General features: G+C 37.6%; 2 protein-coding genes across 4 annotated transcripts in view; one reads left to right on the plus strand and one right to left on the minus strand.

Annotated features, from left to right (window-relative positions):
* PPP4R3B (protein phosphatase 4 regulatory subunit 3B) overlaps positions 1-11,976 on the plus strand; it is a 64,564-nt gene extending 52,588 nt beyond the window's left edge. Inside the window, exons 14-15 of one of the 2 annotated variants that reach the window (XM_065890707.1) lie at positions 1,427-1,629; positions 11,638-11,976. In XM_065890707.1, the coding sequence (XP_065746779.1) occupies positions 1,427-1,629; positions 11,638-11,733 (299 nt within the window). In that variant the 3' untranslated portion in view covers positions 11,734-11,976. The remainder of the gene's footprint in view (positions 1-1,426; positions 1,630-11,637) is intronic. The other variant, XM_065890706.1, reaches the window with a different exon arrangement.
* Positions 11,977-15,356: 3,380 nt separating this feature from the next.
* Positions 15,357-27,977, minus strand: part of CFAP36 (cilia and flagella associated protein 36) — a 32,512-nt gene continuing 19,891 nt past the window's right edge. The window contains exons 7-10 of one of the 2 annotated variants that reach the window (XM_065891096.1): positions 19,552-19,654; positions 16,348-16,487; positions 16,011-16,160; positions 15,357-15,522 (exon numbers count right to left, since the gene is read on the minus strand). In XM_065891096.1, the coding sequence (XP_065747168.1) occupies positions 15,421-15,522; positions 16,011-16,160; positions 16,348-16,487; positions 19,552-19,654 (495 nt within the window). In that variant the 3' untranslated portion in view covers positions 15,357-15,420. The remainder of the gene's footprint in view (positions 15,523-16,010; positions 16,161-16,347; positions 16,488-19,551; positions 19,655-27,977) is intronic. The other variant, XM_065891097.1, reaches the window with a different exon arrangement.

Here is a 27,977-nt window from a genome sequence, read left to right on the forward strand (position 1 = left end):
CTAGACTTTTGTATAAGTTTATGATTTTCTTTCCCTTTTTAAAATTTATTTATTTATTTACTTTTGGTTGTGTTGGGTCTTCGTTGCTGCACGTGGGCTTTCTCTAGATGTGGCGAGCGGGGGCTACTCTTTGTTGTGGTGTGTGGGCTTCTCACTGTGATGGCTTCTCTTGTTGCGGAGCAAGGGCTCTGGGTGCATGGGCTTCAGTAGTTGTGGCTCACAGGCTCTGGAGCGCAGGCTCAGTAGTTGTGGCACATGGGCTTAGTTGCTCCGCGGCATGTGGGATCTTCCCGGACCAGGGCTCGAATCCGTGTCCCCTGCATTGGCAAGTGGATTCTTAACCACTGTGCCACCAGGGAGGTTCCTAGTTTGTGATTTTCAACGTGTGATTTTCTAAAGGCATTTCTCATTAGTTAGTGTTTCATTAATTTCTTATTACATTTTCCTTGAAACTGTTGCTACCAGCCTCGCTCATTTTCCACTCATCACTGCCATAAGTTCTATTTATTTCAGCTTGGGGGATCACAAGAGCCTATTAAAATGTCCTAAGGAATAGGTACCTTTCGGTAGCCAAATTCTTCTACCTTTACTCATTACAGGCCCTGCCCTGAGTACTGTCAGAAGAGGCAGTGAGGCCATACTTGAAGTACTGCATCCAGTTAAGAAACATAATCAAAAATAGTGGCAGCCAGGGCTTCCCTGGTGGCGCAGTGGTTGCGAGTCCGCCTGCCGATGCAGGGGACACAGGTTCGTGCCCCGGTCCGGAAAGATCCCACATGCTGCGGAGCAGCTGGGCCCGTGAGCCATGGCCGCTGAGCCTGTGCGTCCGGAGCCTGCACGTCCGGAGCCTGTGCTCTGCAACGGGAGAGGCCGCAACAGTGAGAGGTTTGCGTACCGCAAAAAAAAAAAAAAAAAAAATAGTGGCAGCCAGATGTTAAAGGATAGTAGATACCTTTGTCATAAAGGAAACAGATAAAGGAACCTGGAATATTCAGGAAATAAATGACTGATAAACATGGTCCTAATCATTTTCTTTAGGCATTTGGAATATTATTGACTTGTGGGAGAGATTATTAGGTTTTCACAATGCGTATGGAAGTGTAGAGTCAGTGAGTGGAAGCTGCAGAGAGACAATGAAAGGAAGAGTCAGACAGCTAGTGAGTCCTTGGAAGAGTCCTAGATATAGCAGTGTGGAATTCTAGCATACAGTGGCTGATCTGTTATATGACTCTGAAGTTTCTTTCTAATCCTGAGATTTCTAAGACTCCAGCTAATAAAGACTTGTCACTGTACACATCATGCTCTACACTCTTAGCTCTTACAGAAAAGCAAAGGCACTGTTTTATAAGTTTTTAAATTATTGTTCTTTTCAGATGCTTTGACTTAGCAATATTTACTGATATTCAAATTTTTACATTTGCTTTAGCAAAGGAAAGTGAAGACAAGGAAAACCTTCCCAAAAGGACATCTTCTGGTGGCTTCAAATTTACTTTCTCCCACTCCACTAGTGCTGCTAATGGAACAAACAGTACAAACAGTAAATCTGTAGTGGCTCAGACACCACCAGCAAGTTCTAATGGATCCTCTTCCAAAACTACAAACTTGGCTACATCAGTAACAGCCACCAAGGTATGTGAAACTGCTCTACACACAAACTTCGTTTTTTACGTCTGTAGAATTATTTCATGTTTCCTGAAGAAAATTTGGATAATAAAAATAATCTCAAAGAAGAAAAAAAGTTGCACACATTGTCATCAGAGAACATGACTGCTAACATTTGATTGATTTTTCTTTAGGTATATGGGTTTATCTGACACAATTACAGTCTCTATAAGCACAGTTTTGTATCCTGCTTTCATTAATTATGAGAATTTTTCTCTGCTATTAAAACATTATTGAGGACTGTAGAATTTCATTTGATTTAGCTGTATCATAGTATTTGTAAGCATCCCCTCCCCCCACCAATATTTTGGAGCGCATAAGTTGATTCTGATATTTCACTGACTACTGGCATTGTTGCATTTTAAGTTATTTTCTTGGATAGATGAGTAGAACAATGTTCTCACCCATATTGTCAAATTCCTCTCCAGAAAGGCTATACCAGTTAATGTTACCATAAGCATTGTATGAGTATGCTTGGTTCACTGCAGCTTTGGCACTGTTATTATAATGATTTTTAATCTTTACCAGTTAGGTAGAGGAGACAGTATATATTTTGTTCCTAATTGTGTCATTTGTTACTAGTAAGGTTGAACGTTAGCCTTTTGAATTTGGTCTTCTGTTAATTGTTCATAGTCTTGCCTTTTTAAAAATTGGCTTATGTCTTTTTAGTATGAGTGAGTCTTTGGTTAAGAATATTAACCTTTTTGTCATTCACATAGCAAATGTATTTCCCATTGGTTACTTTTTTCATGTAAACAAGTTTAAATTTTATATAAAACTTTTTTCTTTCATTTACATTATTATTATATGTAATATGTCCTTTTCCCCAAAAAGGAGTGGCTTAAAATAAAAAGGCATAAATAAAGGACAACTGTTAGTATAAGGTTAGAAGGACAAGAGAAGGCCATAGTAGAAAACCTAAGTGAAGTGATGCTGCTTGTTTTGAACACAGACTATAAGTCTGAGTTTATTTATTTTACAAAAATGTAGAATCTTTCTTCAGTATTGTAGCAAGGTGGGCTCTTGACTAAAGATCACAGAAGTAGCATTTTCAATAGGATTCTCCTGTTTGTGAAACACAGTTTAAGTTATTGAACAAGAATTTTTAAATTTTCATTTTTTGATAGGACAATTTAGTATAATATTATGACACTATATTAAGAATATTTGCTGTTGAGTTATATTGCTTGGGTTCAGATCTTGGCTGTGCCTCTTTCTCTGTGTTTGACCTTAAGTAAATTATTTAATCTCTCTGGGCCTTATTAGTTTTCTCATTTAAAACAGCACCTCCTTTATAGGTTTGTTGTGAAGGTTTAATCATTTAATAAATGTAAAGAGTTTAGAACACTATTTGGCACATTCTCAATATATACTAGCTTTTCTTTTTTTTTTTTAATCAAAGTAATATATGCACTTACTTTTAAAAGACAAATAACATTAAAAGTATTGAAAAAAAAACAGTCCTCTTTTCTTCTACGCAGCGAAGGCTTGGAACTCTTCTAGCTCTTTCTTCTATTTCTAATTAATATGCTAATACTTCCATATTGTTTTACCACTCTGTACCAGATCCTCACCCTTATTACTCTCTGTATCACAATTTTTGGTTAAAACAATATTTGATAATTTTATAGCTATAATAACATAAATATTTATTCATTAATTTTTTTCCTGCTTCTCTTTTTTTCCCTGCTTTTTTTCTATACTGTGTTTTTCTTTATAACTTTTCTCTTTTTATAGAGTAAATAACCTCTCAGGTTATTTTCCACATAGTCTCCCCCTTGGAGACATCTCTCTTAAAGTCTCCCATCTTGTCCCAGCCTAGATTGGTTCCTCTCCAGACTTGCTGCTCATCTGTTGTCTTAAGGCTGCCTCTGCCATCACACTAATACTTCCTTTTGCCTTGCTTCTTTTCTTATGTTGACTGTTTCCTGGATCTCAGGTCTCTGTTCTCTGTCTTGATTTTCCATCTCATTTTGTTGGAGCATACCCTCTCTGTTTCCTGGAAAAAGAATTCCATGAGAGATAAAGTTTGAGACCTTGCATGTATGAAGATGTCTTTATTGTATCCTCATACTTGATTGACAATTTAACTGAATGTAGAGCCAAATTAGAAATAATTTTCCTTCAAAAATTTGAAGTTATTGCTGCCAAGAAATCCAGAGACATTCTTATTCCTGATTGTGTGTGTGTGATTTTATTTGATTCTTCTTGGAAGCATTTGGGGTTTTATCTCTGTATTCTGAAATTTCAGGATGATATACTTTGGGCATTCTCAGCTAAACAGTCATGACCTTTAGTTTGGGGACATTTTATGCTCTTTCACTATAGCTTATTGTTTGGATATTGGGCCTTATAATTTTCATAATTTTTCTCTCCTGTTACTCATTTTTTTGTTCTATTTTCTGGGTTATTTCCCTGAGTTTTTAATTTACTGTCCTTACAGATAATTTTTTATTTATGAACAAGCAAAATCAAGTGCGAACACAAACACATATTTCACCTTTTTTGACACTAACAGCAGATTGCCGAATACATTTGTTCTACATCTTTTGGGGGAACAGATAGAAAAATAGCAGTTGTTCTTGGAAAACTAATTAATTGCTCAGTCACTCAAGACTATCACAAAAATTTGATACTAAGCAAGATAGGAGCTCACAGAGTAAAGCACTAGTTATATTGGCTCTCAACCTTTTTCAACAAACTGACCACATTTCTAAGTGAAGGCAAGTTCTTTATCACCAATGGCCCTTTAGCCATTTTCACCATCATTGCTTTTCAGGTGTCCAGCAAAGTGATTCAGAGGTAGATAGATTAGATAGATAGATAGATAGATTCTTTTTTTAGATCCTTTTCCATTATAGATTATTACAAGATGTTGAATATAGTTCCCTGTGCTATACAGTAGGTCCTTGTTGGTTATCTATTTTTTATATAGTATTGTGTACATGTTAATCCCATACTCCTAATTTATCTGTTCCCCCGCCACCCTTTTCCCCTTTGGTAACCATAAGTTTCTTTTCTGTTAGTCTATTTCTGTTTTGTAAATAAGTTCATTTGTATCCTTTTTTTTTTTAGATTCCACTTACAAGCAATATCATGATGTTTTTCTCTTTCTGACTGACTTCACTTAGTATGATAATCTCTAGGTCCATCCATGTTGCCTCAAATGGTATTATTTCATTCGTTTTTATGGCTGAGTATTACTCCATTGTGTATATTTATCACGTGTTCTTTATCCAGTCATCTGTCGACGGACAGGTTGCTTCCGTGTCCTGGCTATTGTAAATAGTGCTGCAGTGAACATTGTGGTACATGACTCTTTTTGAATTCTGTTTTTCTCAGGGTATATGCCCAGTAGTGGAATTGCTGGGTCATATGGAAGTTCTATTTTTAGTTTTTTAAGGAACATCCATACTGTTCTCCATAGTGGCTGCACCAATTTACATTCCCACCAATACTGTAGGACAGTTCCTTTTTCTCCACATCCTCTCCAGCATTTATTATAATGTAGACTTTCTGATGATGACCATTCTGACCAGTGTCAGATGTTACCTTATTGTAGTTTTGATTTGCATTTCTATAATAATTAGTGATGTTGAGCATCTTTTCATGTGCCTGTTGGCCTTCTGTATGTCTTCTTTGGAGAAATGTCTGTTTAGATCCTCTGCCCATTTTTTAATTGGGTTTGTTTCTTTGATGTTGAGTTGTTTGAACTGTTTATATATTTTGGATATTAACCCCTTATTGGTCCTATCATTTGCAAATCTTTTTCCCATTCAGTAAGTTGTCTTTTCGTTTTTGCTTTGCAAAAGCTTTTAAGTTTAATTAGGTCCCATTTTTTTTATTTTTGCCTTTATTTCCTTTGCTTTAGGAGACTGATCCAAAAAAATATTGCTACAATTTATGTCAAAGATTGTTCTGCCTATGTTTTCCTCTAGGAGTTTTATAGTATCTGGTTTACATTCAGATCTGTAATCCATTTCAAGTTTATTTTTGTATATGGTGTTAGAGAATGTTCTAATTTCATTCTTTTACATATAGCTGTCCAGTTTTCCCAGCACCACTTGTTGAAGAGACTGTCTTTCAATTGCATATTCTTGCCTCCTTTGTCGTAGATTAATTGACAATAAGTGCATGGGTTTATTTCTGGGCTTTGTATCTTGTTCCATTGATCTATATGTGTGTTTTTTGTGCCAGTACCATACTGTTTTGATGACTTAGCTTTGTAGTACAGTCTGAAGTCAAGGAGCCTGATTCCTCCAGCCCCATTCTTCTTTCTCAGGATTGCTTTGACTATTTGGGGTCTTTTGTGTTTCCATACAATTTTTTAAATTTTTTATTCTAGTCCTGTTGGTAATTTGATAGGGAATGCATTGAATTTATAGTTTGCCTTGGGTGGCATGGTCATTTTAACATTGATTCTTTCATGGAAAGAACACGGTGTATCTTTCCATCGGTTTGTGTCGTCTTCAGTTTCTTTCATCAGCATCTTATAATTTTCGTCACCATCATTGATTGCTACAATCGAATTGATTGGTTCTTAAAATTAAATAGATCAGGTGATAATTTGTCTGTTTTCCTTTGGGAGGCATCCTAAAGCTCTAATATATTTTTTAAAAATCACATTCTTTGAAAATTTTATAGTTTTCAAGGTCAGCGAAACAGTAGCTACTAATGAAATTTATTTGTTATTTTTGGCTGCATTGGGTCTTTGTTGCTGCACATGGTCTTTCTCTAGTTGTGGCGAGTAGGGGCTAGTCTTCATTGCAGTGCACAGGCTTCTCATTGCAGTGGCTTCTCTTGTTGCGGAGCATGGGCTTCAGTAGTTGCAGCACATGGGCTTCAGTAGTTGCAGCACGTAGGCTCAGTAGTTGCGACTATCACCTTTACTGATGATTAAAAATTTTTAATCATGTTGAAGGAAGATCTATGTATTTTTTTTTTTTTTTTTTTTTTTTGGCTGTGGCACGCAGGATCTTTTAGTTGCAACATGTAGGCTGCAGCAACCTGCATCCTGCAGCATGCAGGATCTGGTTCCCTGACCAAGGATCAAATCCAAGCCGCGTGCATTGAGAGCATGGAGTCTTAACTGCTAGACCACCTGGGAAGTCCCATCTATGAATTCTTTATTTCATTGAGTAGAGCAGGGGTTCCCAACCCCCAGGCCTGTTAGGAACCAGGCCGCATAGCAGAAGGTGAGTGGCAGGCGAGCAAGCAAAGCTTCATCTGCCGCTCCCCATCGCTCACATTACCACCTGAACCATCCCTCCCCCCCGATCCAAACCATGGAAAAGTTGTCTTCCACAAAACCGGTCCCTAGTGCCAAAAAGTTTGGGGCCCACTGGAGTCAAGGATAATTCTTGAATTCTGTCCCCTTAGATTTGTTAATATGATGAATTATGTTAAGTTTCCTAACTTAAAATTTGTTAATTTGTCAGTTTTAGTTCAGAAAGAGTCATTGTTTCTTCATAGGTTTTTGTTATTGTTACATCATTTGTTTTGATCCCTTCTTTCATAGTAGAAATGTTTCTCAAGTGTCTGGTGATGCTTGGATTTTCTTTCATATTAAAAAGTAAGGTTGGGCTTCCCTGGTGGCGCAGTGGTTGGGAGTTCGCCTGCTGATGCAGGGGACACGGGTTCGTGCCCCGATCCGGGAAGATCCCACATGCCGCGGAGCAGCTGGGCCCGTGAGCCATGGCCGCTGAGCCTGCGCGTCCGGCGCCTGTGCTCCGCAACGGGAGAGGCCACAACAGTGAGAGGCCACAACAGTGAGAGGCCCGCATACCGCAAAAAAAAAAAACCTTTTAAAAAAAAAAAAAAAAAAAGTAAGGTAGTTTGGGATTGACATGTGCACACTGCTATATTTAAAATGGATAACAAGGACCTACGGTATAGCACAGGGAACTCTGCTCAGTTATGTATATGTATAACTGAATCACTTTGCTATACACCTGTTAATCAACATTATTAGTCAACTATACTCCAATACAAAATAAAAATAAAAACTAACAAAAAAAAGAAAGCCTTGAGAAGTGCCTCAGTGCGGTGCTAATCTATTTATGCAGCAAAAATATAAAATAAATTCATCTGCTAGGCTCACAGCACCAAACTAAAAAAAAAAAAAAGTAAGGTAGACTTTTCAACAAGACTGCCAAGACAATTCACTGAGGTAAAGAATCATCTTTTCAACATGGTGTTAGGACAACTTGGATATCTGCATTCAAAAGAATGAAGTGGACCCTGCCCCTCACCATGTTACAGAACTTAAAGTAGACAAAAGGTTTAAATATAAGAATTAAAAGGATAAAACACTTAGAAAAAACTACAGGCATAAATATTCATGTCCTCAAATTAAGCAGTGATTTTTTGTTTGTTTGTTTTTATTCACCGCAAGGCTTGCGGGATGTTAGTTCCCCAGGAATTGAGCCTGCACCCCCTGCAGTGGAAGCACAGACCCCTAACCACTGGACCACCAGGGAATTCCCCTAGGCAGTGATTTCTTAGGTATAACACAGCACAAGTGTTACAAAAGAAAAAAATAGATAAATCAGACTTCATCAAAATTAAAAACTTCTTTGCTTCAAAGGACACTATCATACGGTGAAAAGGCAGTCCACAGAATGGGAGAAAATATATCTGATAAGGGATGGTATCCAGAATATATAAAGAACTCTCCAGCACAACACAGCAGCCTGGTTTTAAAATGGGCATTTAAAAAGATTTCTCCAAAGAAGATATACAAATGGGGCATATAAGCACATGACAAAACGGTCAGCATCATTAGTCAGGAAAATGCAAATTAGTCAGGAAAATGCAAATCAGAGCCACTTCACACCCACTAAAATAGCTATAATAAAACACATGGACAAAAACGTGTGTTAGTGAGAAGCTGCAACTCATACGTTATTGATGGGAATGTATCAATAAAATGGTGCAAATGCATTAGAATACAGTCTGGCAGTTCCCCAAAAAGTTAAATTCCACTCCTAGGTATATACTGAAGAGAACTGAAAATAATATGTCCACCCTAAAACTTGTACATGAATATTAATAGCAGCATTATTCATAATAGCCAAAAAGTGGGAACAACCCAAATGTCTATCATCTGATGAGCGGATAAACAAAATGTGATATATCCATAACGATGAATATTATTTTGCCATAAAAAGGAAGAGGAATGAAGTACTGACACATGCTACAACATAGATGAACCCGAAAACATTATGCTAAGTGAAATAAGCCCAACACAAAAGGCCACATATTGTATGCTTCCGTTTATAAGAACTGGTCCAAAATAAGCAAATCTTTAGAAACAAAGTAGATTTGTGATTTCCTGGAGCTGGGAAGGAGGAAGGAATGGGAAGTGACTAATGGGTAGAGGTGTTGGGGGGTGGTTGTTGACGAAAACACTCTGGAATTAGTGGTAGCGGTCACACAACTTTGGGAATATACTAAAACCACTGAACTGTACACTGCACAGGGGTGAACTTTACAGTATGTGAATTATGACTCAATTTTTAAAATAAGGCAGTTAAAAACAATGAGAAGGGCCCACTGATGTGGACTTCATATAAAAGACTAGAGCAAATGCCCTGTTCTTTTTAGGGAGTGTTAGTGGTTTGGGGTTTTTTCCCTGTGGAGCCACTTAGCTCTTACAGGCATAGCTAGTCTGCTACACCTGGTGAGTATAAGCTCACCTGCTGGTGTTCTGAGAGCTTGGATGGGAACGAAAGCTTAGAATGGAGGTGGGCGTGTCTCTGCTTGGCATGCAGAATTTACTGTTTCACCCTGGCACCTTTCCCCTGCCCTTTACTGTGCCTGAAGTCCTGAAGTGCAGAGCCTTTCTGTCGCTTTTCCTTTATGGTTGGTGGTGGTAGAGGAGCCGGAATCTCTCCGTGGGGGTAGGCGTGTGGTAGGGGAATGAATTGTAGAATTGAGGACTCAGTTGTCTGTTTCACTGACTCAACTGTTAATCATCTTCCCTGCTTTCCCCAGTATTTTGGTGCCCTTACTTCCTAGTCTTTTCTGCAATTAAGACATGTAAGTTTGCTTCTTATTTCTATATCCCCCTGCAAACCCTTCTTTCTTGACTTCGTTCTCCATTAAAACTGAGTTATTTTGCCTCTGATTTCTTTTTCCAAAAATGTCTTAACAGCTTTCATCTGCTGTTTTCTCCTTTCCTTTTTTGTCTTTGTTGATATATTGTCAGAAACAAAAATTTTTGAAGAGAATATAATGCCTGGGAAAGCAATCTAAATGTCCAACAAGGAATTTAACTTTGGCGGTGTATCCGTACCATGGAATACTAGAGTTTAAAAGAATGAAATAGAACTTTGTGTACTAACACTGAAAGCTGCTATTTGTTTAAAAGCAATACATTTATAGTTATATATTAAAAGTCTGGAACCTATCAAATTCCTCACAGTGTGCACCTGTGGATTTATAGTTCCTTTTACTTCCAATATTTCATATTTTGTATTTTTATTCTTTGTATGGTAAACATGATTTTTTAAATGTATAATATGAGTTTGTTTATGGTATATATATGTATAGATAATAGAGGTAAAATTGAAAACTAAATTGTGTAGCCGAGTGTCAGATAGAATATTTATTGATCTTATGCCAAAAATTATTTTAAATGGTAACCATTTGGAACTGAAATGTTTGTACATTGTGATATATAGGATTAAAAGTAAAACTTTCCTTAATTTGCTGTGTGAATATCAGACTGGTGCCTTTTTATGCTGTAATTATGTCTTCTACTTCCTTTCATCCAACTTGTTTGGCTTAGAAACCAAATAACAAATAATAATGATAACAGTAATAGTAGCTAAAAGCAATTACTGAATAGTACTTGGTAACTACATACCAAGCACTGTGCCAAGTGCTTTACGTTTTGGTTTAAATTCAGCCACACCACTTGCTTATCCAGCTTACAGTTTGTGTGTTAAGCTGAGAAAGCAGCAGAAAGATTCTCACTTAACTCTAAGTTTCATTTGATTCACAGACTTTCTGATAACTGTTTCTAGCTGCTCAGAGCCCTTTGCTGATTAATATTAGTGTTTCAGTTATATTCTGGTAAAGTGTTAATGCCAGATGCCTGGATTCTTTAGGTATGAAGCTACTTAGGTTTGAAATATGACTCATTTCAATTGTACTTGCTTATCCCCTAGAGGTCTTAAGGGTTTGAACTAGATGCAGTGTTTACAGTAGCTCTCTTAACCTGTAAGGTATGTGTACAGATTTCATGGAATTGGTTCAAATTAATGCAGACCTGAGGACATACTAATTGTCTGGGTAAAGTGTCCAGAGCTTTAATAGGATTTGCAAAGGAGTCCATTACTTATAAAAGGCCAAACACCTGAAATATCTGATCCTTTTCTTCTGGGTAGAGAGAGATAGTCCTAAATTTTTGTCATTAGTTTTTAGGAACCATTTCATGTGTTTATTATCATCAGCCATTTAAAATTATTCTTCAAAAAGCAGAACAAAAAACAAGGATGTGTAATTAGTGATGAAATATATACATGAGGAATATATATATATATATATACATATACACACACACACACAGACTAAAAGGCACCTTTTTGTCACTGGCTGGCTATCATCTCGTGTAAGGTTAGAGAAATGAACTAGTTCATCTCCAGGGTCCTTCTAGCTCCAAATGTCATGATTCTTTGTGAGTCCTACTGTTTGGAGATATTTTTCCACAGTGAAATTTTGCTGAGTTGAATTATGAGGTATCATTAAAAATCCCATAAAAAAGTTGAGGGTAACTAAGAATACCACCAGTTGTACTTATTACTAACTGTTCATAATTTCAAGCAGTTCCTTTATCAAATTCAAATATATCTGTTTCAGATATATGTGGTTAGTTTAGAAAAATGATTTCTAATTAAAAGTGACTACGTTTGTACTAATTAGCTTTTTTTGGGTTACATGTGTTAATTTTTTTTTTTTATTCTTCAATAGGGAAGTTTGGTTGGTTTAGTGGATTATCCAGATGATGAAGAGGAAGATGAAGAAGAAGAAACATCTCCCAGGAAGAGACCTCGTCTTGGCTCATAAAATATTTACTGGGGACCCTCAACATGTGGTTGTACAAAAATGCTGCAACTGTTCAGTGAGCTGAAAATCTGAATCAGAAAGCTTTCTCACTTGAACTTATAAATATACAAGGAATAGCAAAAGACACTCAGTATATCAGCTAGGAGAGTTTAGCTCTGTAAAAAAAAAAAAAAACAGGCTTCCCAGGAACTTGATCACTTGCTAGTAATTAATGGGTTTGCCTTTCAGGCTGTCAAAAAAAAAGTTAGTAACCAGAACCTGGGAGATAGCTTCTCAGCAAGGGAACTCTCAGGTTTTGGGACGGTTTAGGGGAGGGACAAAGTTGATAAAATAATCTTAATGCAGGGTTGCTCCAGGAGGGTTTCTGATTTAGAAACAGTTATAAAACTTCAGTTGCAAACCCAATAACATTACTTGTATAATGGTGCTGGCCATGTTGTTCTTTTAATCAGTTGCCTCTTTTTAAAAGAAATTTTTATGGAAAACAAGTTCAACTATCATAAAAAATGAAGTTAAGCTGTTGGGACCATTTCTTTGAAGATATAACAGAAATTCAGCCTTACTGGTAGGTAGAGGGAAATACACCCTGTATTACAGCACATGTTGAGTTTTCTACACCAGGAACTTTCAGTGTATATTTTGATGAAAACAAACAAGCTAGATTCAAAATGGGCAGTTTTGTTAATATAACTTTAAAATCAGCACTTTTAGAGATAACAGATGCCAAGAATCAGTATGGTAGTATTCCAAAATGATTTTCTCTAGAAATGGGAGTGGACTGAACAGAATGTTTTCAACTGCCTACCAGTACAATCTTTTGTGGAAGATACTTTGAAGTCACTTTCTGCTTTGTTAATAAAGTTGTCTCTCTCCAGAGCTGCAGGCAAGTTTTAAAGTGTAATTTGTAAAGACTAACATACAGAGAATAGTGCTGAATTAAGTGGCATTTAATATCTACAGGCCATTTTGATCCAAGAAGTTACTTCAGTGTCAGAGTATGCAGCACATGAAGCTTTTCCAAGAACTAACAAGGGTGTAATATGAAAGCTGCTTTTTTTTTAAGAATAAAAGCACATTCCATGTACGTAAATAAATTTAAAATAATAAACTGAGGCAAACAGTTAAGAGGTTTTATTTTTAGAACAGCAAGTTAACTGTAAATATTTTAATGTTAGTTTGCTCATCTATGATCTGAGATGCTGAAGTGAGAAAAACATCCCCCAAACTACAATTTAATGCATTGGGAAGAAAAAAAACCAAAAAACTAAAAATAGTAATTCCAGCTACAGCCTTCAGATCACCCTTGTAATGTGTTACGGGTCCATTTTTCCTGGAATAGCTTAAACTGAAGCAGTTTCCCCTGTTTTGGAGATTTTGTAGTTAATTTTAATTTTGGCTATTGTTTGGAAGATGGGCTGTCTGTGTAGATACGAAGTATAGTTTTTCCATAAAACAGATGTTTATTTTGTATTAAAAATACCACTGTACTTGTTTTACACCATTTGTATACATGTGGTGATATTAATGCTGACCTGTAAAATTCAGGAATTAAAATGTGACCCTGTAATTCTATGTTTGTTGCTTTTGTTTGGTTTGTTGTAAATATAAGTAAACTCCATTTTGAGATGTGTCCATTTTACAATATCTTTTTAAAGCCAGTAAGTTATCCATAGATATTTATTATAGACCACTGTGTCATACACCAATCTGAATGAAAGAATTCTAAACAAGGGTCAATTGCACATAGAAGGTATGCCTTGGACACATAAAGTCCCAGCACCAAAGCATCACAGCATTGGGCTGTTACCACCTCTTTGATTAAAGGTATGTATATTGAAAAAGACCTTCCACCTCATAAAGGCAAGTGAATCAGGATTTAAACCAAGAGCAGTAAAGTTACCATATGAATACATTTTCTTTCAAGCAAATTTTATCAAGCCCCTTCACTCTTCTTAGGTCTTATTAAATTTCTTCTTGGACTCTAATTAGGTCTTATTAAATTTCTTCTTGGACTCTAATAAGCCCAACCCTAAAGCGTTTCCCTATTTACTCTTGACTCTTCCTGATTAAGTAATTTTAAGTTCCAGTAGGAAGTATTATCTTTCTATATCTTACGAAGTTTCTTTAATTTTCCTTTCTGAAGAACTGCCACAAGTCTTTTAAATCATCATAGGAAACTTTTCTTATAGCAGAAATGTGAATGTTTTGTTGACAGGAAAACACTTTTCATGGTACAGATGCTCACCCACAATGATACGAAAACAAGACTTAAAAATAACCCTTGAAAGAATAACTAACTTAAGATTACACATTAGCTGCTGTCTTAAATGTCTACCCTCAGGCAGATCAAGATTTTTATCTTTATCTTCACTCAGTGAAGCAAGCTGGAGCCTACATTTGTATGCCTGAGGTTCTCTTAAAATTATATCTGTAAACATGTATGCAATATAGAAACTATTTTTAATAAAAAGCTACATGAACAGATTTCTATGTTTTAACCACTAGTTTTTCAACTTGTCCATCTGTGATGAAAATGTGACAAATATAAAGTGATGCTGAGTTTTCTCTGCACGTTGAAAGTTGGAACTAATGTAATTTTGGTATCCCTTTTAAAAAACTTATAACGATAGATTTAAGGAGATAAAATGGAATTGTAAGTTACACTCAGGAGTGGCTCGTAACTAGAAAAGAGGGTGCTTATGGGATGACACAACACAGGAAGCTTCTGGAAGGAAGGTTTCTCTCCTACTATTTCTGGTTATTTTTTAGCAAATGGACAACAGAACACTACCCGGGATCACTTCACACACACAAGACCTACACCCATGGCAGAATTCAGGTCAACAGGCTCAGGCAATTGTTCCTTTATCTGTTTTAATGGTAGCTCTTCTAGAAAGAATAATAGAGTATTTTTAACATCCCCACGTCTATTTTTGAAGTCCTGTTTGCGCCTGCCTCGATGTGGGATGCTAAAATCTGTCCACCACCACCCCAGAGAACCACTCTTTTCATTAGATTGATCACCCTATACCTGTCCACCCACAGCTACTCTAACTCCCCCAGTAGTTTCCACACAGCAGCCACACATCTTTTTTAAATGAACATTTTCATCATGAACCTTCCCTTCTTTTAAAAGTTCAGTGACTTCCAACTGCCACTATAAAATGTTTAAAACCCTCACATTCCCTACAAGCCTTGCAAATCAGCACCCTACCTATCTCCAATTCTGCGTGCTAACCCCCTCCCCTCATTCTGTCTGTATGCTAGCCATACTGACAGCCGCAGGACCCTGTTTATGATAAAACACTGCCCTTTTCCCTTCTAACAAACACTTGGCTCTTCACTTGGCCCCAGGAAAGCAGGGACCCTGTCGATCTACTAGGCTACTGTATCCTTAGCATGCAACACAGTGCTTAGCACAAACAATGAATGAACGAACGCACTATCAGTTAGCTTTCTATTCCTTCTCTCCATGAGAGAACATTATTCAGAAACTTGTATTGAACTGGTCAGCATAAGTAACTGCCTTCCCCGCCACCCTTTACGTCAAATGTTTAATAAAATAGTAACAATAAGATTATATTTGCATTTGCAAACACAAGTATTTGAAACTAACAGGCTCTGTTTAAGGATTAAATAATTTATTTTTAAGAAATTTTGAACTGCTTTGCTAAATTGTTCTTAAAATTACTTATTAATAACTTCTTCTTTAAGTTTCTCTGCAAGCAATCTCCTCTTTAGTAATGTTTGCTTCTCCTCTGCTGTCATTTCTGGTTTCTCTGTCATTTCCTTAAAAAAAAAAAAGAAAAGAAAAAAAATTGGCTACAGTAGAATACGATGGGTTCATTTTCTAAAATTCCTAACATACTGCCTTGAACAAATATTAGAACATTCAGTAAATTTTTTTAAAAAGCCACACACGGACTGAGTACCCTAAATCTCTTCTTTGTAAAAAGCTCTTCTTGGGGAAGCCTTTTAGAGGTGGTGGCTAGGGTACTGATGCTGCTCTATGATAAGATATTTCAAAAGGCTCAGGTAAAACGGACGGCTGACCCTTCAGTGCTCAGAGCAGGGCAAGTAAAGAATCATAAAACTGCTACCATTTCTACTTCACAAAATCCTCCTATCACAACCATCTCACTGCCTAGAAAAGACTTATTATCAGGTGCTACACTAATAAGGAGGTTAATATGAATAGATCTACAAGAGCACATATGTTGATTTTGAGAATCCCACCCGTAGATTTGCAAAGTTCCTCATACTAGAGCTAGCCATACCTCTACCTCCCCAGCAGGTTTTCCTTTCTGCTCCGAATTTTGTATGTGCTTAGTCCTCATATCCTTTCTCATGGACATCAACTTATCTCTCTTCTGCTTCAGATAGTGTTCTCGTTGCCGGAGCTCTTCTGTTCCAAGTGTTGATAAATTCTGGGTCAAATAAGAGAAGGAAAAATCAAGTCTGCATAAGTGGCACAGATACCCACTGACTGATTAAATTAGAAGTTTGAGTCCAAGACCGCAACAAAAGCCAAGTGTGTATGGCTGTTTACATTGTTTGTTCACAGTACTTTATCACTTTGCTCATAGTTCTTAAAAAGCAATCTTTTTTACTTACTGCTATTGGTCCCTCAATGTTTGCATGTTCAAAGCCAGGAATCTTCAGGTCTTTTTGTGGGAGGGAGGAACTTTCAGGCAACGTTTCCAGCTTTCTTGTCAAAGCTTGTACTGACTGATCAGCAGAATGCCCTTTAACTTCTGGCAGTAATCAGACAGAGACCAATTAGAATATTATAAGAAATATTAAGTTACTACACTAGGTTCACCAAAATGAGCTAGTGGTAATAATACTTTGGTCTTTCTCACACTCATTCACTCAGCATGCATTGATTCAGTGCCTACATTGTGCTAGGCACTGGGTGAGAACAATAAATGTGGTCCCTGTCCTCAAGGAGCTTGAACTACAGTTCTTGTGAATAATGACATTTTAACAAATAAATACCAAGCTCCTGCTGTTTGGTACTATAGCTACAAAAAGATATAATTCTTGTCTAAAGATTAGAACTGCAGTAAAATGTAATACAAGGTTGCCATACAAGCCAAATAAACAGTGCACTAAAATCCCTTACTAACAATGTAATTGGCTTTCAAACTTTTGCTTGCAGGCAAAAACTGTAATAAGCTATAATTTTTTGTATTGGAGGAATAAGTGCCAGTAATATCAACAATTTGTACTACATACTGAAGATAACTATAAACCTACTAACATTTTAAAAATGAAGATTTTAAAGTAAGTAGAACAGGGAGATCAGCTTGGTGCTTTGTGATGACATAGAGGGATGGGATAGGAAGGGTGGGTTGGAGACTCAACAGGGAGGGGATATGGGGATATATGTATACATATAGTTGATTCACTTTATTGTACAGCAGAAACTAACACAACATTATAAAGCAATTATACTCCAATAAAGATGTAAAAAACTACATAAATAAATACAGTAAGTAGAACCTGGAAGTGGATATAACATGAGTACTCAGTACCTTCCAGTTATTTGGTAACTGTGCCAAGAGACAGGATTAACATGCTAATTGCTTTTGAGACATTTTTTATTATAAGATAAGGTGGGGTTTTTTAAGATAAAACATTTTCACTGTAATACATGGACTATGAAAGACAGCTGGTGAGACAAGCAAAGACATAAAAATAATGCCAAGAACTAAAAGCATCATGGGAGAACATGATATTCATGTCTCTAAATGATTAAAAATCCAGCACGGTAAAACCAGAAATAGAACTTTGCAGGAGCAAGAAACTTGCCCAAGGATCACTGCTTTAGCACAGGGTGAGTGGACTGACTGCAGTGCCAGGGAAGTTAGAAGAAGAAAAAGCTCTTCAGGCTCTTGGACAGAAAGGGAAGTCTCCCTGGAAGAGATGAGGCTGCCGCTAACACTCCAACCAACCTAGACAGGGAGCTAGCTCAGAACTAACTTAAAACAGAAATGAAGATGAGCTTCAACAAGTTGGTCAAAATATGCAGACAAAATTAAACATGCCATTCATATATGATGGTGACTTTAAGCAGTGGTGGGCTTAGCCCCCAAATATGGAACCACAGAGCTGGGGACAAGACAGTAAAATTCTGCAGAGGGGGGAATCCCAGGCACATAAGCATTTATATTCAATTCATGTACTTGGTCTGGACAGTTCCTTGAGTTTGTTGGTTATGAACACCTTTTATATTCTAACTAGAGAGAAAAGTACCTGAAGCCAAAATACTTAACTTCTCTGATTTCTAAGAATGGAGAATCGGAAAGCCAGCTAGCTTAAAGAAAGATCATCTCAACACTGGCAACCCTGCGTCAATCTGAGAACAGATGCTATCCATTTCCAGCAGAAACCAGGGAAAGACAAGAGCAAAGGGATAAGCAGGAGGTCAAACACCTTTATGATTCCTCCCACATTAGGCCTTTCTCATGGGCACTTTGTATGCAGTGATTGCCCGTAATATCAAATATACTCATTTTTCTAAAAAAATAGAATAGTTTTTAAAAATTAAAATCGTTACTTTTGAAATTATCTGCCAGTTTCTCTACCGCTAATGTGCATAACTGAGTTACAAATGGCTTGAGATTAAGTTTTCTATAATAGTTTCACTTAATAGATAAGCAAATGTATTCAAATTATGTCAGACACAAGATTAGAACAGTATATGTACTTAGGTCTATATAAAACAAAAAGCTAAGTTTGGGCCAGCAAATTTTAAAAGCGCTCAAACAAATCTAAAGCAGGTGCTTTCACAGACATAATTCAAATGAGGTTATTCTACTCAGAACCTGCAGAATATGAGAAAAGAAAAGGAATTATTAGATTTGCTAGGAAGGAAAAAGCCAGATAACTTCATAAACCTGCTTCTGTTTCATATGCCCCATTGTTTTATCAACTAAGCATTTAGATACTTACAACACTGGATACACAACAAACCTATCTATCTCAATTATAAAACTTCTACAAAGTGTAGAAAAACACAAGATTTGGAGTCAGAAGACCAAGGTAAGTCACAGTTTCACTATTTAAGAGCTCAGTGATTTTGGACCTCATTCAAGTTCCTTGAATTTCTTGTTTTAAAAAAATAAAAGAAAAATAAGGACCATAATATCTACCTCACAGAGTTATGCATTTTTTTAATTGATAAAAGGACATGTACCTAAAAACCACAGAAATCCATAAAAAAATGAAGTAAATTCATGATCATGATTTAAGTTCTGTTTCAGAATTACCTGTCTTCTTATAAAGGAAATCAGAAAACATATATTGAAAATGATTCACTGCATAGTGAACAAGATCATCCACTAACATTTCCCACAAGGATTCTCATCAATTTTGGTTTCAACAATAGTTTCTGACAACTTCTAGATAAATTGGCTACCTGTTGTTTTCTAATTGTGTTTTAATTCACTAGGAAAATATTATCTTTCCCTGTTCAGCTTCTAACTCTCAAACACCATGTGATTATGGTCAAGGAAGAGAGTACCAAATGTTACGTGAACATACCTTGAATGCTGTGGTCATGGCATAAAGCCTGGGGGCTTCCCCAAGGAATTTTGATCACAGCTCTGGGTTCCAAGCTTCACTTAGAAATTTGGGGGCTACGCCCTCTCTGTCAGCTATCTCCTACAAGCAACCACTTTAGCTAAATTCACAAAGAACATTAAATACCAATGGCCATATTTTGAGGGTGAAGTATGTATGAGAAAGTAACACACTCTTTACAGTGTTTATGTATTCATATTATTCAGAAATTTCAGTACATTTCAAACTTACCTGAGGGTGGGTGTGCAAAATGTTCACCATCCCCTTGGGAATTATTCATTTTTGCAGTTTCATTGGCATGCATCGGAGGCTCTTCTGTTTTAGCCTCTGATAGCTTCAGGAATCAACAATATAATTTAAAAAATACTTTAGATTAATTCTGAATAATTCACTACTTAAGGGATTCATACACATTAGTTTAAAAAATTATTGTCTACTGAATGGATAATAAATCAGAGATTCTATTTTTCCAAAGTTTTTAAGATGTTTCCACCATTTTTTATCTTCTACTTTTTGAGGTAGGTAAACATTCTCATTTCCAATCATGCAGTGCTAAGAATAACTAGTTTGGTTAAGACTTTGGATTCAGAAAGAAGTGAGTTCAAACCTAGGTTTCACTCTTACTACTCATGTGACCTTGACCAAGACACCAAGAAACACTCTAAAAGAAATAAAATCACTGATTAATAAGGTGCTTTTTCACTTCAAATAATCTAAAAAATATAATAATAATACCACTGCTATGATATGCCTGAAGCAACCACAAACTGGTTTACAAGTAGACCTCATTTTATTGCACTTCAATTTATTGTGTTTCACAGACATCCTGTTTTTTTACAAATTGAAGGTTTGTGGCAACTCTGCATCAAGCAAGTCTATCAGTGTCATTTTTCCAACAGCATTGCTCACTTCATGTCTCTGTGTCACATTTTGGTAATTCTTGCAATATTTCAAATTTTCATTATTATATATGTTATAGTGATCAGGGATCAGTAATCTTTGATGTTACTATTGTAACTGTTTGGGGGCACCACAAACCAAACCCGTGTAAGACGGTGAAACTTGATAGATGAAAGTTGTGTGTGCTCTAACTGCTCCACTGACCACTTGTCCCCTCATTTCTCTCCCTCTCCTCAGACCTCCCTATTCCCTGAGACACAAGAATGTTGAAATTAGGCCAATTAATAAACCTACAGTGACCTCTAAGTGTTCAAGTGAAAGGAAGAATCACGGGTCTCTCACTTTAAATCAAAAGCTAGAAATGATTAAGCTTAGTGAGGAAGGCATGTCGAAAGCTGAGATAGGAGAGACCTTCAAGATGGCGGAAGAGTAAGACATGGAGATCACCTTCCTCCCCACAAATACATCAGAAATACATCTACATGTGGAACAACTGCTACAGAACACTGGCAGAAGACCTCAGACTTCCCAAAAGTCAAGAAATTCCCCATGTACCTGGGTAGGACAAAAGAAAAAAGAAAACACAGAGACAAAAGAATAGGGACGGGACCTGCACCTCTGGGAAGGAGCTGTGAAGGAGGAAAAGTTTCCACACACTAGGAAACCCCTTCACTGGCGGAGATGGGGGGTGGCAGAGGGGAAGCTTCGGAGCCACGGAGGAGAGCACAGCAACAGGGGTGCAGAGGGCAAAGGAGTGGGGTTGGCTGCATGAACACAGCCTGAAGGGGCTAGTGCGCCACAGCTAGATGGGAGGGAGTCTGGGAAAAAGTCTGGAGCTGCCTAAGAGGCAAGCGACCCTTGTTTCCGGGTACATGAGGAGAGGGAATTCAGAGCACCGCCTAAATGAGCTCCCGAGACGGGCCCAAGCCACGGCTATCAGAGGCGACACCAGAGACGGGCATGAGACGCTAAGGCTGCTGCTACCGCCACCAAGAAGCCTGTGTGTGAGCACAGGTCACTATCCACACCCCACTTCCGGGGAGCCTGTGCAGTCCGCCACTAACAGGGTCCCGTGATCCAGGGGCAACTTCCCCGGGAGAACACACGGCGCGCCTCAGGCTGGTGCAACATCACTCCAGCCTCTGCCACCCCAGGCCCGCCCCGCACTCCGTGCCCCTACCTCCCCGCCCCCACCGGCCTGAGTGAGCCACAGCCCCCGAATCAGCTGCTCCTTTAACCCAGTCCTGTCTGAGCAAACAACAGACGCCCTCAGGCGACCTACACACAGAGGCAGGGCCAAATCGAAAGCTGAACCCCTGGGCTGTGCGAGCAAAGAAGAGAAAGGGAGGGATTCCCTGGTGGCGCAGTGGTTGAGAGTCTGCCTGCCTATGCAGCAGACATGGGTTTGTGCCCTGGTCCGGGAGGATCCCACATGCCCCAGAGCGGCTGGACCCGTGAGCCATGGCCACTGAGCCTGCGCATCCGGAGCCTGTGCTCCGCAATGGGAGAGGCCACAGCAGTGAGAGGCCCTAGTACCGCAATAAATAAATAAATAAATAAATACATAAGAAGAGAAAGGGAAATCTCTCCCATCAGCCTCAAGAGCAGCGGATTAAATCTCCACAATCAACTTGATGTACCCTGCATCTGTGGAATACCTGAATAGACAACGAATCATCCCAAATTGAGACAGTGGACATTGGGAGCAATGATTTTTTTTTTCCTTTTTTCTTATTCTGAGTGTGTATGTGTATGCTTCTGCGTGTGATTGTCTGTATAGCTTTGCTTTTACCATTTGTCCTACGGTTCTGTCTGTCCGTTTTTTGGGGGGGTTTTTTAGTATAGTTTTTAGCACTTGTTATCATTGGTGGACTTGTGTTTTGGTTTGGTTGCTCTCTTCTCTCATTTTATTATTTTTTTTAATTATTATTTTTTACTTTAATAACTTTATTTTATATTATTTTTTAATTTATTTTCTTCTTTCTTTCTTTCTTTCTACCTTTTATTCTGAGCCGTGTGGATGACAGGGTCTTGGTGCTCTGGCCGGGTGTCAGGCCTGTGCCTCTGAGATGGGAGAGCCGAGTTCAGGACATTGACCCACCAGAGACCTCCCAGCTCCACGTAATATCAATCGGCGAGAGCTCTCCCAGAGATCTCCATCTCAACGCCAAGACCCAGCTCCACTCAACAACCAGCAAGCTACAGTGCTAGACACCCGATGCCAAACAACTAGCAAGACAGGAACACAACCCCACCCATTAGCAGAGAGGCTGCCTAAAATCATAAGGTCACAGACACCCCAAAACACACCACCAGACTCGGTCCTGCCCACCAGAAAGACAAGATCCACTCTCATCCACCAGAACACAGGTACCAGTCCACTCCACCAGGAAGCCTCCACAACCCAATGAACCAACCTTAGCCACTGGGGGCAGACACCAAAAACAACGGTAACAACGAACCTGCGGCCTGCGAAAAGGAGACCCCAAACATGGTAAGTTAAGCAAAATGAGAAGACAGAGAAACACACAGCAGATGAAGGAGTAAGGTGAAAACCCACCAGACCTAACAAATGAAGAGGAAATAGGCAGTCTACCTGAAAAAGAATTCAGAATAATGATAGTAAAGATGATCCAAAATCTTGGAAATAGAATGGAAAAAATACAAGAAACATTTAACAAGGAACTAGAAGAACTAAAGAGCAAACAAACAGTGATGAGCAACACAATAAATGAAATTAAAAATTCTCTAGAAGGAATCAATAGCAGAATAACTGAGGCAGAAGAACGGATAAGTAACCTGGAAGATAAAATAGTGGAAATAACTACTGCAGAGCAGAATAAAGAAAAAAAAAATGAAAAGAATTGAGTACAGTCTCAGAGACTTCTGGGAAAACATTAAATGCACCAACATTCGAAGTATAGGGGTCCCAGAAAAACTAGAGAAAAAGAAAGGGACTGAGAAAATATTTGAAGAGATTATAGTTGAAAACTTCCCTAATATGGGAAAGGAAATAGTTAATCAAGTCCAGGAAGCACAGAGAGTCCCATACAGGATAAATCCAAGGAGAAACACGTCAAGACACATATTAATCAAACTATCAAAAATTAAATACAAAGAAAAAATATTAAAAGTAGCAAGGGAAAAACAACAAATAACATACAAGGGAATTTCCATAAGGTTAACAGCTGATCTTTCAGCAGAAACTCTGCAATCCAGAAGGGAGTGGCAGGACATATTTAAAGTGATGAAACAGAAAAACCTACAACCAAGATTACTCTACCAAGCACGGATCTCATTCAGATTCAACAGAGAAATTAAAACCTTTACAGACAAGCAAAAGCTAAGAGAATTCAGCACCACCAAACCAGCTTCACAACAAATGCTAAAGGAACTTCTCTGGGCAGGAAACAAAAGAGAAGGAAAAGACCTGCAAAACCAAACCCAAAACAATTAAGAAAATGGTAATAGGAACATACATATCGATAATTACCTTAAATGTAAATAGATTAAAAGCTCCAACCAAAAGACATAGACTGGCTGAATGGATACAAAAACAAGACCCGTATATATGCTATCTATAAGACACCCACATCAGACCTAGGGACACATACAGACTGAAAGTGAGGGGATGGAAAAAGATATTCCATGCAAATGGAAGTGAAAAGAAAGATGAAGTAGCAATTCTCATATCAGACAAAATAGACTTTAAAACAAAGACTATTACAAAAGACAAAGAAGGACACTACATAATGATCAAGGGATCGATCCAAGAAGAAGATATAACAATTGTAAATATTTATGCACCCAACATAGGAGCACCTCAACATATAAGGCAAATGCTAACAGCCATAAAAGGGGAAATCGACAGTAACACAATCATAGTAGTGGACTTTAACACCCCACTTTCACCAATGGACAGATCATCCAAAATGAAAATAAATAAGGAACACAAGCTTTAAATGATACATTAAACAAGATGGACTTAATTGATATTTATAGGATATTCCATACCAAAACAACAAAATACACTTTCTTCTAAAGTGCTCATGGAACATTATCCAGGATAGATCATATCTTGGGTCACAAATCAACCCTTTGTAAAATTAAGAAAATTGAAATCGTATCAAGTATCTTTTCTGACCACAATGCTATGAGACTAGATATCAATTACAGGAAAAAAATCTGTAAAAAATACAAACACATGGAAGCTAAACAATACACTACTTAATAACCAAGAGATCACTGAAGAAATCAAAAAATACCTAGAAACAAATGACATGAAAACATGATGACCGAAAACCTATGGGATGCAGCAAAAGCAGTTCTAAGACAGAAATTTACAGCAATACACTCCTACCTTAAGCAACAAGAAATGTCACAAATAAACAACCTAACCTTACACCTAAAGCAATTAGAGAAATAACAAAAAAAAAAAACCCCAAAGTTAGCAGAAGGAAAGAAATCATAAAGATCAGATCAGAAATAAATGAAAAAGAAATGAAGGAAACAATAGCAAAGATCAATAAAACTAAAACCTGGTTCTTTGAGAAGATAAACAAAATTGATAAACCATTAGCCAGACTCATCAAGAAAAAAAGGGAGAAGACTCAAGTCAATAGGATTAGAAATGAAAAAGGAGAAGTAACAACTGACACTGCAGAAATACAAAGGATCATGAGAGATTACTATAAGCGACTATATGCCAATAAAATGGACAACCTGGAAGAAATGGACAAATTCTTAGAAATGCACAAACTTGTGAAACTGAACCACAAAGAAACAGAAAATATAAACAGACCAATCACAGGCACTGAAATTGCGACTGTGATTAAAAATCTTCCAACAAACAAAAGCCCAGGACCAGAGGGCTTCACAGGCAAATTCCATCAAATATGTAGAGAAGAGCTAACACCTATCCTTCTCAAACTCTTCCAAAATATACCAGAGAGAGGAACACTCCTAAACTCATTCTACGAGGCCACCATCACCCTGATACAAAAACCAGACAAAGATGTCACAAAGAAAGAAAACTACAGGCCAATATCACTGATGAACATAGATGCAAAAATCCTCAACAGAATACTAGCAAACAGAATCCAACAGCACATTAAAAGGATCATACACCATGATCAAGTGGGGTTTATCCCAGGAATGCAAGGATTCTTCAATATATGCAAATCAATCAATGTGATACACCATATTAACAAACTGAAGAATAAACACCATATAATCATCCCAATAGATGCAGAAAAAGCTTTTGACAAAATCCAACACCGATTTATGATAAAAAACCCTCCAGAAAGTAGGCACAGAGGGAACTTACCTCAACATAATAAAGGCCATATATGACAAACCCACAGCCAACATTGTCCTCAATGGTGAAAAACTGAAACCATTTCCTCTAAGATCAGGAACAAGACAAGGTTGCCCACTCTCACCACTATTTTTCAACATTGCTTTGGAATTTTTAGCCACAGCAATCAGAGAAGATAAAGAAATAAAAGGAATCTAAATTGGAAAAGAAGAAGTAAAGCTGTCACTGTTTGCAGATGACATGATACTATACATAGAGAATCCTAAAGATGCTACCAGAAAACTACTAGAGCTAATCAATGAATTTGGTAAAGTAGCAGGATACAAAATTAATGCACAGAAACCTCTTGCATTCCTATACACTAACAATGAAAAATTAAGGAAACACTCCCATTTACCAATGCAAAAAGAATAAAACACGTAGGAATAAACCTACCTAAGGAGACAAAAGACCTGTATGCAGAAAACTGTAAGACACTGATGAAAGAAATTAAAGATGATACAAACAGATGGAGAGATATACCATGTTCTTGCATTGGAAGAATCAACATTGTGAAAATGACTATACTACCCAAAGCAATCTACAGATTCAATGCAATCCCTATCAAACTACCAATGGCGTTTTTCACAGAACTAAAACAAAAAATTTCACAATTTGTATGGAAACACAAAAGACCCCGAATAGCCAAAGTAATCTTGAGAAAGAAAAACGGATCTGGAGGAATCAGGCTCCCTGACTTCAGAGTATACTACAAAGGTACAGTAATCAAGACAGTATGGTACTGGCACAAAAACAGAAACATGGATCAATGGAACAGGATAGAAAGCCCAGAGATAAGCCCACGCACATATGGTCACCTTATTTTTGATAAAGGAGCCAAGAATATATACAATGGAGAAAAGACAGCCTCTTCAGTAAGTGGTGCTGGGAAAACTGGACAGCTACATATAAAAGAATGAAATCAGAACACTCTCTAACACCATACACAAAAATAAACTCAAAATGGATTAAAGACCTAAATCTAAGGCCAGACACTATAAAACCCTTAGAGGAAAACATAGGCAGAACACTCTATGACATAAATCACAGCAAGATCCTTTTGACCCACCTCCTAGAGAAACGGAAATAAAACCAAAAATAAACAAATGGGACCTAATGAAACTTCAAACCTTTTGCACAGCAAAGGAAACCATAAACAAGACAAAAAAACAACCCTCAGAATGGGAGAAAATATTTGCAAATGAAGCAACTGACAAAGAATTAATCTCCAAAATTTACACGCAGCTCATACAGCTCAATATCAAAAAAACAAACAACCCAATCCAAAAATGCACAGAAGACCTAAGTAGACATTTCTCCAAAGAAGATATACAGATTGCCAGCAAACACATGAAAGAATGCTCAACATCATTAATCTTTAGGGAAATGCAAATCAAAACTACAATGAGGTACCACCTCACAGCAGTCAGAATGGCCATCATCAAAAAATGTACAAACAATAAATGTGGAGAAGGTGTGGAGAAAAGGGAACACTCTTGCACTGCTGGTGGGAATGTATATTGATACAGCCACTATGGAGAACAGGAGGTTCCTTAAAAAACTAAAAATAGAACTACCATATGACCCACAATCCCACTATTGGGCATATACCCTGAGAAAACCATAATTCAAAAAGTCATGTACCACAATGTTCATTGTAGCTCTATTTACAATAGCCAGGACATGGAAGCAACCTAAGTGTCCATCAACAGACGAATTGCTAAAGAAGATGTGGCACATATACAATGGAATATCACTCAGCCATTAAAAAAAAAACGAAATTGAGTTATTTCTAGTGAGGTGGATGGACCTAGAGTCTGTCATACAGAGTGAAGTATGTCAGAAAGAGAAAAACAAATACCGTAGGCTAACACATATATATGGAATCTAAAAAAAAAAAGTGGTCACGAAGAACATAGAGGCAGGACGGGAATAAAGACGCAGACCTACTAGAGAATGGACTTGAGGACACAGGGAGGGGGAAGGGTAAGCTGGGACAAAGTGAGAGAGTGGCATGGACACATATACACTACCAAATGTAAAATAGATAGCTAGTGGGAAGCAGCCGCATAGCCCAGGGAGACCAGCTCGGTGCTTTGTGACCACCTAGAGGGGTGGGATAGGGAGGGTGGGAGGGAGGGAGACGCAAGAGGGAGGAGATATGGGGATATATGTATATGTATAGCTGATTCACTTTATTATAAAGCAGAAACTAACACACCATTGTAAAGCAATTACACTCCAATAAAGATGTTAAGAAAAAAGGAAGCTGAGATAGGCCAAAGGTTAGGCCTCTTGTACCAAACAGTTAGCCAAGTTGTGAATGCAAAGGAAAAGCTCTTGAAGGAAATTAAAAGTGATACTCCAGTTAACACATGAATGATAAGAAAGTGAAACAGCC

Source organism: Phocoena phocoena, chromosome 14, assembly GCF_963924675.1.
Source record: "Phocoena phocoena chromosome 14, mPhoPho1.1, whole genome shotgun sequence".
Taxonomy (NCBI): domain Eukaryota; kingdom Metazoa; phylum Chordata; class Mammalia; order Artiodactyla; family Phocoenidae; genus Phocoena; species Phocoena phocoena.